Genomic DNA, 13,655 nt, shown 5'->3' on the forward strand with positions numbered 1-13,655 from the left:
CTTTCATCCATTCATTCATCCATCCGTCTATTTATTCCTGGTAGGTGCTAAGATATTTATTGAATTAAGTAATTAATTTAAAAAATCTTTACTGAGAGACCTAGTATATGCTAGGCATTGTGCCAAGCACTGTGGAGGGGATAAAGATACATAAGATATTATCCCAAGTGACATGAAGCTTAAAATCTCATTGAAGAGATGAACATTACACATAAATTAATACAATACAAGCTGAATGGAACAGGTGTGTTAAGAGGTGCCCTATGAATTTATTATTGACTGTGGGGATATTATATGGAGGGAAATCTAAGTTTCAGTGATAAAATTAACAGGCTAACTCCAAACTGAATATTCTTCATCTCTTTCTTTTGTCTCTTTGCTTATTTGTTTTATTTGTTTTGTTTTCTGAAATTTGTTCTTTGACAGACTCTGTGGCAACAGCATCCGGGCCACTACTAGTCGAAGTTGCCAAAACTCCTGGTGCCAGCCTTGGGGTTGCCCTAACTACCTCGATGTGCTGTAACAAACAAGTCATTGTCATAGACAAAATCAAATCTGCAAGTATTGCAGACAGGTAAGTATTGTAGAAAGTGCCTACTTTTCCACCAGGCGCAGTGGCTCACGCCTGTAATCCCAACACTTTGGGAGGCCGAGGTGGGTGAATCACCTGAGGTCAGGAGTTTGAGACCAGCTTGGCCAACATGGTGAAACCCCATCTCTACTAAAAATACAAGAAATTAGCCAGTCATGGTGGCAAGTGCCTGTAATCCCAGCTACTCGGGAGGCTGAGGCACGAGAATCACTTAAACTCGCGAGGCAGAGGTTGCAGTGAGCTGAACCATTGCACTCCAGCCTGGGCAACAAGAGTGAAACTCCATCTCAAAAAAAAAAGAAAGAAAGAAAGAAAGAAAGTGCCCCTTTTCAAAATTGCATGTGTGCAATTTTAAATATATATACACACATATGTACACACACTTGTAATACACATATGCACATGCATATACACATACACACACACACAGTTCTCTTGCGAGTTTATACAGGTTTCACACACAGAAGCAAGTTACTGTTGCAGGGCTTAAAAATTCACCTATGTGTCAGCCACCCCATGATGTCACTTCACGTCATCCAGATGTTTGGTGTGGCCTTTAGCAATAGAAAAAAAAATCAAGCAACTAAGCAAGTTTTCTTACTGTGTCCTAAGGCACTAGCCTGTTCTTAATGTAGGGTAGCTGAGTAGATCTTTCTTAAACCCCATGCAGAGCAGTGATGGGTTTTCCTGAATTGTTGACAATTAAATCCTGCTACCATAAAATCTGATTTCTTTGTTTCTTAAATAAATAAAACAATACTTTTTAAAATATTTTTTACAATACTTTAAAAATGTCCTATACTCTCATAGCATGTTAATCTTAGGATTTTACAACCTTCGAGGGTGTCTTAAAACATCATTCGCTTCAATGCCACAATAAAAATGAAATTTCATGTTTCTAATTAATATTTTATACTCGTAAGGTAAAAGGGGAAGAAAAAAAAAGACTACCTTTCCATCTAATTAATTATTTTACAGCTCCTGGTAAGAAAAACCTCATCTCCCATAGCTAAAGCACTCCAAGTGCAAAAAATGTGGAATTATGTTTTTAGTTGGAAGATATGACTTGAAATGCTTTTGTCTTGAGAAGTAGACTATTCACACTGGGAATTTATAGATATACTGCACCTGAATGACCAGTCTCCCCTGTATGTTTCCAGCCCTCTTCTCCACGTGCCCCTCAACCTGCCTTTCCACCTCCAGCCATGGTGCAGTGAACTGCAGCAACCCCCCGTAGTGGTCAGTCTACATCTCCACTGTGGTCTTACCCGACATTCAGTCCTTGTCAGTGACAGCCGTTGATCCAGGGGTGTTCTGCAGTTCAATGGCACAGGATGCTTTAATTTTCTCCCTCTGTTTTTTCCCATTCCACAGGGGGTAACCAGTTTAAGGAGCTGTTCACTTGACTGGTATGTGGGGATGCTGACGACTGCGCTAGCTTTTCTTAACTCATCCAGTAGCCAGCTCTTGAGTTCAGCAAGATGTAGCAGCTAGCCCCTTCCCTGCCCCCATCTTTCCCCTTGACTCACCACGCAGGCCTGGTTTTATTACTCACTTGACTCCTGCATAATTTCTACCATTATCAAGAGCTTTTATACTAATACATGTTCAACTCCAGAGTAACATAATAATAAAGAACTGGTGATCTTGGAGCTTGTGTGAGGATTCCAAGGAAGTATTACTGAAATCTCCCCAAGTTATTCTTCTTTACACATAAAATAGACCCTATTCCAATTCTGAGAGTCATGTTTGAGATTCTGAAGATTTACCCACTCATGTTTATAGATAGAAAAGCCTAGAACAAAAAAACACAGACAAAAGTCCAGGGGAAACATTTTCCTGTTTTTCCCTTTCCTCTTGCTCGCTTTCCCTCAACTTTCCACACAAGCACTCCAAAATAAGATTTTTTTTTTAAAGAAAGACAAGAGAAAACATTTTGTTGAATTTTTCTCTATTTTCCACAAGATTTTACTTCCTTATTCATATTTAAGGTACTTAAAATTTGGCAGATGGTGTTTCCTATAACACTCAAACTTTTCTTTTCTTTTTTTTAAGTAAATGAAAAACTGTGAAATTTTAACTATGAAGGACATGAAAGTCAGATTCCAAAGAGGAAGGCACTGCCTCTTACCGAGTATTTCTCCTTTCCGTAGATGTGGCGCATTGCATGTGGGAGATCACATCCTCTCCATCGATGGAACCAGCATGGAGTACTGTACACTTGCAGAAGCAACCCAGTTCCTGGCCAACACCACTGACCAGGTCAAGCTTGAGATCCTTCCCCATCATCAGACCCGGCTGGCCCTAAAGGGGCCCGACCATGGTGAGATGGTCCACCTGGATCAAGCTCCTTCTCTGGCCCTCACAGTGTTGTTCCCTCTAGCAGAGTTAGACAGCAGAAAGACACTGGGTCTCATTCCGCCTTTTTTTTTTTTTTTTTTTTTTTTTTTGAGACGGAGTCTCACTCTGTCCCCCGGGCTGGAATGCAGTAGCATGATCTCGGCTGACTCCAACCTCTGCCTCCTGGGTTCAAGCCATTCTCCTACCTCAGCCTCCCGAGTAGCTGGGATTACAGGTGACCGCCACCATGCCCAGCTAATTTTTGTATTTTTAATAGAGACAGGGTTTCACCATGTTGGTCAGACTCATCATTTCTTTTCAAAACAAGATTATGTTTGTTTACTGTAATTCATCTTCCGAAGTCTTTTTTTCAAGCCACACATAATTTGCTTGAAACCCTAACATCGAGGAAAAAATTTTCAGGCTAGTGCTATTTGATATTTTTTTCTTAAAAAAGTCTTTGGTGCAAATTGAATGTGCAGACAAGGAAAATAATTTGACTTCCTGGTATACATTTTGAATTTCCAGTCTAGATGAAGGCCAATGAAGACAAATAGTAAAGCTCTCACTTAAAAATAAATAAGTAAAGTGGATTTTAATAGCAGAACCTTCAAATATTTGGCAGGAATCAGAGGGAACCAGTTATATGAAGCCTTGGTTTACAATATATTATGTCTTTTGCCAGTGTAGTTTTTTTCTTAGGATAGAGAACAACCTGTCTGAGCAAACATCTTGTCTGGGAGAATCAGAATATTTAACTCCATTTATTCAATAGAAAGTCTCAGCTGAAGGTATCTGCATTTTGACTCCCTTGAAATTCACAGATACATTTGCTGGGTGTTTATACCATCTACCTAGGCACCTTTAGGCAAAACCTGGTATGAGAAAGGGGTCTTTGAGCCCCAAATCAAATGAAGTCAAGTTTTCCAGTAGGATATTTGTTCCAACTCCTTCTCCTGCCCTATTCCTTAAAGCAAACACCATTCCTTTGTACTCCTTGAAATTAGAGGCCTCACTAGTATTGTCAGGGTGGCCTGAAGGAGGATAATGCATTTCTGTATATTTAGACACAGTGCAGTTTTCTCTGAAATTGAAATTTTGCTTATGAGGGGGTCATTTGTATTGTGTCTCCCACCTTTTAAAATGCACTACACTTCTCCACAGTCTGGGGCGGGGGGAAAGAGGGACCAGATAATTTTCATACTAAATCAGTCAGCTGGATGCAACCTTTTTAATTAAATGGAGCTTAGACAGCCCTGAAGCTAATGAAAATCTCTAGTACAACATTACCCTTATCAGATTTTAATTTTACACATTGGAGTAGAGAAATGATGCAGCATAGGCAGGTTATGAAAAGAAAATCAGCATCACAGTATTGGAATAGCAATGCAAACAGCTGTAGGAAGGTGCCGTTCACAAGGATGCACACCATTCCTATCAGGAGGCCCCGTGAGCCCTTCCTGCACTCTGGCAGAGAGGAGAGATTTCTGAAGCTGTTTAAGTTTCTTTAAATTAATTGGCAGTCATCACTGGATTTGGAGCACAGTAGCCATAAGAATGTACACTGTGTAGTGCTCTCTCAGCATGGGGTTTTGCTTGCTAAATTCTGGTATCAGCGAATCGGAAATGCATACCAGACCCTTTTAAAATGTTAGCATCTTTAGTAATCTCTTTTATTTTTCTTTAATTGGCCCTATATACAATTCATAAATAATTCAAGTGTTTTCAACTCATGGAATATTAAACTTTTTAACCTGCCAAGGCAATTTGAGTTTAATTTATACACTAAAATATATGGACTAAGCACAAATTTTTTGCCTTTATTGTGGAAAACCTGATGTCGTTTGTGTTGCAGGGATAGGAAACTGATAGGAAGTTTAAGTAATTCTAGCTTCCACTTCTGACTCCATCATCTACGTTTACTGAAAGTTGTTCACTGTCTTTCTTATCAAGCAGGTGTTTCCGTTATATTGCACATTAAAATCAGACTTGGATTTCCAAGAGGAAATAAATTTTGGCTCCTAAACATAATTAAATCATAGTAAAGAAGAAAAACAAACAAAAAATTGTTATTGTGTTTACAGTTCTCAAATTTTTGACTAGTGGAGTTTTACATAGTTTTACCCTTTCTCCACAAGAAAGTTCTGATTGTTTTTTCAAGATCTCTGATGGCTGAACAGTGTGTCTCTCAACACACTTCCCAAATTTCCAGATTTTGTTAGCAGTAAAGCATACACCACGGAGTTTTCAGGCCAGTGTGGAAATGAATATCTCAACTTGGGATAAGAGATTAGCTATGCCTTTCACTGATAAATAGCAGCATTAAAGAAGCTGACAAAAATGAGTTTTCAGTGAGGTTAGAAATTTTTCCCACTGAGGGTTTTCAGGAGACATAATTGGATTGAAGGAAACTGATGTTTTGGAAAGGAAAATGTGACCAGAGTCACTAGACTCGACACATTCAGTACCAGGAGGACCTTCCATTTGAGAGCTCCAGGGCAACCTGGAACCACTGTGGTCTGCTCTCTCGAACATCCTGAACAGAGCAAGAGGCTGCAATTAGAGAAAGAAGAAAGAAAAGTAACTTCTGTGGCCATATATCTCTTGAGACTGCAGTAGTGACGTCACCATGGAATGATACAAGAACCATAATATTTTAAATGTGTTGTTTTCTTATCCATAACAAGGGACTTAGACATACCCATAGGAAGAGGCGGTATGTCTGGTGGTTGAAGCGGGGACTTTAGGATCACGTGTCCAGAGCTTCACCTCTGACTCCACCACGTGGGGTCTTAAGCAAGTTACCCAACTTTTCTATACCTCAGTTGATTCATCTGTAAAATGGGGGTCATAATAATACTTGCCTCAAAGGAATATTGTGAACATTGTCTGAGCTAATCCATGAAAAAGCACCTAGCACAGTGCCTAGTATATAAGTAATCAGTGAAAGTAGGCTACAATTATTGGCTTTATTAAATGAGAGAATGTCTATAAGTGCTCTTTGCAAAATGACAGGACATGCCAAAAATGTAACATCTTATTATTAAACTTTGGAAATACTTGCCTATCAAGTACACCACTGTAAAACAGAAAACATTTGGAGTGTACATTCAAAATAGGCAGCAGCTCTCTTCTCTGGCCTACATTATTTGTTCAACACCTTTTGCATTCATCATCCATGGCATACAGTTTTGTGCATTATCTTATATCATTTTTGTCTCTTAATTATTTTATATGTATGAAGATTTAATCCCCAGTAGTAATTCAAAGTCAAGGTAAATGGTATGACCTTTAACCTGCCTGTAGCAATTGGCACAGTCTGGGAAAGCAATAGGTGGTAAATAATATCTTCCTTATTGACTTATTAATTGTGCTGTACAGTCCTAACAAATGTCCAGTAATTTTCAAAGCTCTCCATGAAGAAGCGGGTCAAAAGGTGGGTGTAGAATCCCGAAGTGCATTCACCGTACCCTGGCTTCATTTGAAACACAGATGGTACTTTGTGAAAAGTACGCTAAAGTGTCGGAGGTTGTAAATTGGCCAGACATAGTAATAACTGCGTCTTGCTAAAATGTCTTCTTGTACACCCAAAGTAGAATGAGGATGGTGAGAGAGAATCCATTAGGGACATCTCCTGCAATAAATACTCTTTTGTCTCAAGGAAAATGCTGCTGCAGTGTTCACATGGACACTCTAGCTGATATTCCCGTTCATTCATGCATTTGTTTATTCATTCATTCATGTATTAGTCATTATATACCAGGCACTGTTCTAGTTGCTAGGATATATTTAGTGAGCAAGACAGGCAAAGTATATCCCTACTCTTATAGAATTCACATTCTAGTACAGACAGACAAACATTAAAAATATATTAAATAAATAAAGCTGTTTCAGACAGCAATAAGTACCATGAAGAATGTAAAACAGTAATGAGATAGCATGGGGAGGGCAGCTCCTTCAGCCAGGGAGATCAGCAACAACTTCTCTGAGGAGGTGGCACCTCGGGTGAGACCTGAATGATGAGAAGGAGGCAGTCATACAAACAACTGGGGAAAGAATAGCAAGTGCAAAGGCCTTGAGGCAGGAAGGAACCTGACTTGTTCTAAGAGTAGACATAAGATCAGTGTGGCTAAAATATACAAATGATGGGTAGAGTGATATGGATGAAACTAGAGAGATAGGCAGGGGCTGCATTTGATTCTCTTTGTAATAGTTAGCTATTCAGGCCGGGCGCAGTGGCTCATGCCTGTAATCCCAGCACTTTGGGAGGCCGAGGCAGGCGGATCACCTGAGGTCGGGAGTTTGAGACCAGCCTGGCTAACATGGCAAAACCCCATCTCTACCAAAAATACAAAAATTAGCTGGGCGTGGTGGTGGGCACCTATAATCCCAGCTACTGGGAAGGGTGAGGTGAGAGAATCGCTTGAACCCGAGAGGCAGAGTTTGCAGTGAGCTGAGATTGCACCATTGCACTCCATCCTGAGTGACAAGAGTGAAACTCTGTCTCAAAAAAAAAAGAAAGTAACCTATTCAAACAGGAGTGGCATGATCTAACTTATGTATTTAGAAGGCCACCCTAGCTGTGTTGTGGAAGGTAGGCATGCAGGAGATGAGTTGGGAAGCCATGTCTGAAGGTGTTACAGTGGTCTAGATGAAGGAGGTGGCAGCTTGAAGTAGGAAAGTGGAGAGAGAGGGGGAATCCAAACCACAAACAGGGCAGTTGAGTAGAAGGAGCAGACCAGATGGTTTAGGGTAACAAAATTATAGTGGCTATGAAAGTTTCTGCTGCAGATTTCTGAGAAATTCTCTAAACTTAAATGTCCAATGAGTGAAATTTGTTGAGTGAAAGATAAATTTATTTCCTTTAAAAGATACTTTATTGTTGGCACGTAAATGGAAAAGTAGACAAATCAATATACTCTAAACTCATTTGTTTTTATTCTGTGTGCCAGCGCCGTGCTAAGCACCGTATTTGCCTAATTCTCAATATCCCTGTGAGGTAGATGATTTCATGATCTCCATTTGATGTATGAGGAAATTCAGGTTTAGAGTGGCTGAGTAGCTGGCCAAGGTCATACAAAGAGGAAGGGCTGGAGGCAGAGCTGAAACCCAGGTCTGCTTCACCCCGCAGTGATCTGTCCGTGCTGGTGCTTTTTTTTTTCATGTCTTGTTTCATTCTAGAAAGGATGCGAATTGACCAATTCAGCTGGCATCACAGTTGATGTAACTTAAGTTCTTATCTAAATGACTCTCCTTTCAATGCATAGAGTATTTCACCTCTCTACATATTCACTTGTAAGACACCTAACACCAAAATCATGAAAGTAGAAGGAGATATAAATTCATATGTTAAGTCAGGCATGGTGGCTCATGCCTTAATCCCAGCAACTCAGGGCTGAGGTGGAAGGATCACTTGAGACCAGCTTGGGTAACATAGGCAGACCCTCATTTCTACACAAATAAAATAATAAAAAATTAGCTGGGCGTGGTGGCGTGGGCCTGTAGTGCCAGCTACTCAGGAGGCTGAGGTGGGAGGATTGCCTGAACCCAGGAGTTCAAGATTATGGTGAGCTATGATCACACCACTGCACTCCAGCCTGGGTGACACAGCAAGACCCCATCTCTAGAAAAATAAAATAAGTTCATATGTTATTTTGAGTTCTTTAAGATTATTAAATGAAAAACTTCATATCAGACATAATAACAAACATTATATTGCTCATATTTCAGAACACTGGGTGGAATATCAAATCTTAATATTGAAACTAGAATGGAAACATGATAAAGATTTTCTAAAACATGAAAGGGATGGCAATTTGAAATTTTAATAAAGTTTGAAATAAACTTTATTAAAATTTTATGGCATCAAGGAAATATAAAAACGTGAAATATTTTAATAATTATTTCTAATGTAAATATGCTTTTTCAAAAAATCATAAAATATAGAGACTTTTATCTTCTCCTTATTAGTCGAGATACAGATAAGATTCCGATACTGATAGATGATTAGAGTGGTTTATTGTTGAGGAAAATCAAGCCCAAGTGATGGATTGTAGTGCGATTAAAATGTCAGAGCAGTAAATTCTGATGTGTGACTAGTAAACCACTTGAATCATGCACCAACGTGATTTATTGCTCCTTCTTTTCTTTTTCTCAAAACAAGTGCTACTAACTGGCCAAGATTTGCAAATCTTTAATTACTAATTGTGTGCCATAGATCTTTGAGGGGCTGACTTTCAAGTTAAAAAAAAAAAATGTTCTTAATCTCAGCTGCAAAGCACCGAGGGAGATTAGAAATTGATTCAATAGTCATCTTAAAAGAAGAAAAAATGAGCTGAGGAAAGATATGCATTATTCTTGGGAAGATGAAAAGTTTACATCCTTTATGTTAATCATCTATTTTGCTGACCACTGAGAAAAGGGCAAAGCCAAGTAGATTTGTTTTTATTTGCAAGCAGCTTTCTTTTTTGTTATACTTTTAATTTGGGCAATTCAGTTATTTTTCCTCTTTTTTGGTTCTTTGTTTGTTCGTTTGTTTTTCTTATTTTTCATCATCACTTCATATGGGCAGTGAAAATTCAGAGGAGCGACAGGCAACTTACCTGGGATTCCTGGGCCAGCAACCACAGCAGCCTTCACACCAACCATCACTATAACACGTACCACCCTGACCATTGCAGAGTACCAGCCCTGACATTCCCGAAAGCACCTCCTCCAAACAGCCCTCGTAATGTTCCATGCTTTCTCCTCCTGGTCTTTTATTTCAATTATATTTTTCTCACACTTTCCTTTTCTCATCTTTGGCTTCATGGATGTTGTTTTTTCTGTTTCTTATAGTAGCAATTTATCATTTCTGACATCTCCTAGGTTTTTTCTTTTCCATCAGAAAGCATTTGTTGTTAGGAAAGGATGTAAATGTTCAGAATGCTTTATATGTGGCTCAGGAAGTAACAATTCAGAGTATTATACAGAGACAATGTTCTCAGGTCTTCTTTGTATATGTGGAATCACTTATGAAATTCATGTCAGAAAATATCTATGAAAATGAGATTATGTATCTGATGCATTGAGTTGTTCATGGACAAAGTTGTTCTTTTGTTTGTTTAAAGCCTTTCTCATAGAGTCTCTTTGTGTTCCTATGAGCTTATAAAGATCCTGCTGCCCCTCAGCATTTGTAGGCTCTTGTAAAGCATTGTCTCATGCTCCTGAGAGCTGGCCTCTGGCTGGCTGGGGTCCTTCCTAGCCATTGCTATGCATCATGTGTGTCTTTCTGGATTGTTACTGGTTGGCAAGTGTGGCGGGCTCACACCTCACCTGAGAGTGCTCTGTGCAACATCTTCACTCTCTTGCAGCAGCTTTGGTGTCTTCATCCTTCTCTCCTACCTCCATGAGTGCATACAGCCTGAGTTCCCTGAACATGGGGACTCTACCTCGAAGCCTCTACTCCACCAGCCCACTTGGAACCATGATGAGGAGGAGACTGAAAAAGAAAGACTTCAAAAGCTCATGTAAGTGAAATGACAGCCAATGGCATTTGGCCTGGAAAAAACCTGTGGGCAATGGAGCCTTGAAAATACTGAAATTGTGGGAAGAGTGTTTCACAGTTGCCTAAGTGATCAGGTAGATGCTGAGCAGCTAACAGCTCTGTGCCAAAGACCGTTGACACGATACCCAGTATCTGTTTGGCAATGACTGCACCCCAATTTAACTTCAGACTGAATTCATTCATACTACCTTCGCCTACAACTTTTTATTTGAGATTTGAGATTTTTCTTGCTCTTTTGATGTCATAACATACCCAAAGATATGATTTTTCCTTTAAGACTCCTTTTATTATATTCTGGGAGGCTTTGGACATGAAACCTTTGTTCTTAGTTTCTTACTCATTCTAAAGAAATTTTGTGAGAACGATGCTCCCCTTTTGATAAATATAAGATTCTCATGCATTCATTTAATGTTGTCATAAATTTTATACTAAATTATATTTTGTTACCCTCCTCCCCAAAACAATGATAAATATGAACATTCCCTTTTAAACTATATCTCATTCCCCAAGACTCCAGTACTTTTTCCAGAAGCCTACCCCACTGGTAATCAGTGATCTAACATATACTTCTTATTGTCCACTCCAGCCTAAGGAAGATTGGAAGGATGCTCAGCTTTACAATAAGCATCCTAAAGTCTAGGAATTTCAACCATGATTCTTGTAAAAATGATCTGGACAGCCAAACACGATATAGACTAAGCAAGACTAGGAAGATATAGTTGGCTACTTGCTTTGGGATAGCTGGTTGTCTGAATATAGGGGTAAAAAGGGTGATTGAATGCCTTAAAAAGAAAGAAATATAAATCACTCCTACATTTATCGTTTCTGTTGGGGAAGATCATTCTCTCTTATCATGATCATATAACTTATGGAAGAAGAGAACACTGACCTTTCTAACTAGACCTAATCATAGTCTAGAGAGTCTGTTTCTTGTCCTGTATCCATTTTGATGGCCATGATTATGATTTAAACAGAGAAATTTAAAGAAGATGGGATCTCTTCCTGTGCTCACCATGGGAATAAAAATAAGGAACATCCTTAAGTTACTTAAATAAAACCAAAGCCAGATACTTCACAGCTGGTATGGACTTATTGGCTTTTCAGCTTGTTTGCAAGAGATTCATCTCCCCAGGAGGATCTCTCTCCAGTCTCACCAGGGCCACCCTAAGTGCCCGAGACCAGCCATCACCCACACTGGGAGCTAGTTTCTTCATGATACAGGAAACTGAAGCTTTCCCTACAGTGAACTCCATTGCATAAGACAGGGTCACCACTGTGGTTTGTACATGATTTAGACTTGCACATACTTTTACATATATGGAGATTTGTCATCTTTGGTATATGAAAATGATAGTAAAATTGAAATTAGGAAAGTGGAAGATTGAGTTTAGTCAAAATGAGAACAAAGTACTCCTGGAGTCCCATGTGTTTTTTAGCTGACACTAGAGTAAATTATTTACTCTTGGAAGAAACTAGTTGAATGCAATACAGTGAACTGGTTATAAGCCTAGACTCTGGAACCAGGCTACCTGGGTTCCATCCCAGCATCATTACCTTCTAGCTGTAGGACCCTGAGCAACTTCTGTAAACTCTCTATGCCTCAACAGAAAATAGGGAAAATCACTTCATTGGGTAATTGTGAAGACTGCATGAGGTATGCCTTGACTGAAAATAGGAAGAATTACTTCATTGGGTAATTGAGATTACATGAGATTGCATGTGTATATGTGTTTAGAACAATACCTGGTAAATAGTAAGCACAATTTAATTGTTAGCTATTTTGAATAGTTTGTGTTAACTGTCATCGGCCTAAATATGAATTGTCACATGAGAAAATCTCTTGACAGTGCTCTCAAAGTTCAATCTTTTTAACGAGGGGTACATTTTGGCATAATACATAGATCTTTAGTCTTCTATATAATGCCTTCAGGGTTTGTGGTGGGTATTTGTGTATGAATTTTTTTAACAGATAATGGCTTTGTGTGTAGTACTCCTCAATGACAAAAACAGGCTAACAGCACTCAGCAGGGAAGAGCAATTAAAATGAATTCATTAGTGTTCATACTTCTGCTTCAAAGGCTAGTATTTGTTTGTGTTAGGTAAGACTTGCTGTGTTGATTAGGGACATTAGTGAATACAAACAAATGATGTTTGGCTATCTCAGGTTGATATTTACATATCTTAAATTTTGTAGTAGGAAACAAAGCTGAGGCAGCGCTGTCACTGATATGCATAACCAACGCATAAATTCTCTCTTGAATCAGGACATTATTCTTCAACATGGTAGAAATACCTATTTCAATACATTTCTAGTTGTTTGTGTTTGCTGTAGACATTGGCCACTAGAGCACCACTCACAATATACATACCAGAATGTTTATAAATGTGTCTCAGGAGATCACACATTTTGTATTTTATTCAAACAATAAATTCCAAAATGCTGTGAACTTTTATTCACACTTCAAAAAGACCTGAAAAAATGATAGCATTGCAAAGGTTTTTTTGTTTTTTTTAAATGAGGATTTTTTTCTTTTCTTTTATTGCATAGGTTTGGTATGGTCACATTAGATGTAAAGGTCTTCCCAAATAACTGATAATAAAAGTTTTATTGCCACTCTTAGTATACCATGGTTTATTTCCACTGCTTTATTTATGTCTTTATCCTGTGACACCATTTGCTGCCCCCTTTGTAATACATATGTTTCTATAGCAACCAGGCCATTTGTGTAGATGGTGAATCATGGCAAAAAGTGTCTTTGCTGTATTGGTGATGACTTGAGGCCAGAGTTTGCAAAACAGAAAATGCTCATATGTATTTCCAATGCCAAGGAAGGAGATGCCCAGAAAAAAAATGAAATCTTCTCACATGAAAATTAAAACATTCTGTATCACTGATCAAAGAGGAAATACAAGAAGTCTGTACATAGTGATGTGTTACAAGTATTAAAACAGGAAGGTGTCATGTTTGTTTCATAGAGAAAATAATTAATACAGCACACATTAGGCTTTGACGAGTGTCACAAAGCCCTGGAGGCATTGCCAAGCCATGTCATAGAGGGAGCCCTCTCATCTCCTCTGCTGGAATCTTACTGCCCTTTCCCTGGCTGCCTGTGCTGCCTCTTTTTCTGCCAAAGAGGCCAAGTCTCCTTCCAGAACCTCATCATCTCCCTGTAACAA

The 13,655-nt window shown here is 38.9% G+C and overlaps 1 protein-coding gene across 14 annotated transcripts in view; it reads left to right on the forward strand.

Moving 5' to 3' along the window:
- GRIP1 (glutamate receptor interacting protein 1) overlaps positions 1 to 13,655 on the forward strand; it is a 726,419-nt gene that overhangs the window by 603,550 nt on the left and 109,214 nt on the right. For 6 of the 14 annotated variants that reach the window (XM_057299399.2, XM_034935489.3, XM_034935492.3 and 3 more), the window contains 3 exons: positions 427 to 574; positions 2,746 to 2,915; positions 10,285 to 10,440. In XM_057299399.2, the coding sequence (XP_057155382.1) occupies positions 427 to 574; positions 2,746 to 2,915; positions 10,285 to 10,440 (474 nt within the window). Of the gene's footprint in view, positions 1 to 426; positions 575 to 2,745; positions 2,916 to 9,503; positions 9,660 to 10,284; positions 10,441 to 13,655 lie in introns of all 14 variants that reach the window. The other 8 variants (XM_034935486.3, XM_034935490.3, XM_034935485.3 and 5 more) reach the window with 2 other exon arrangements.

The sequence above is a fragment of the Pan paniscus genome, chromosome 10, assembly GCF_029289425.2.
Source record: "Pan paniscus chromosome 10, NHGRI_mPanPan1-v2.0_pri, whole genome shotgun sequence".
NCBI lineage: Eukaryota > Metazoa > Chordata > Mammalia > Primates > Hominidae > Pan > Pan paniscus.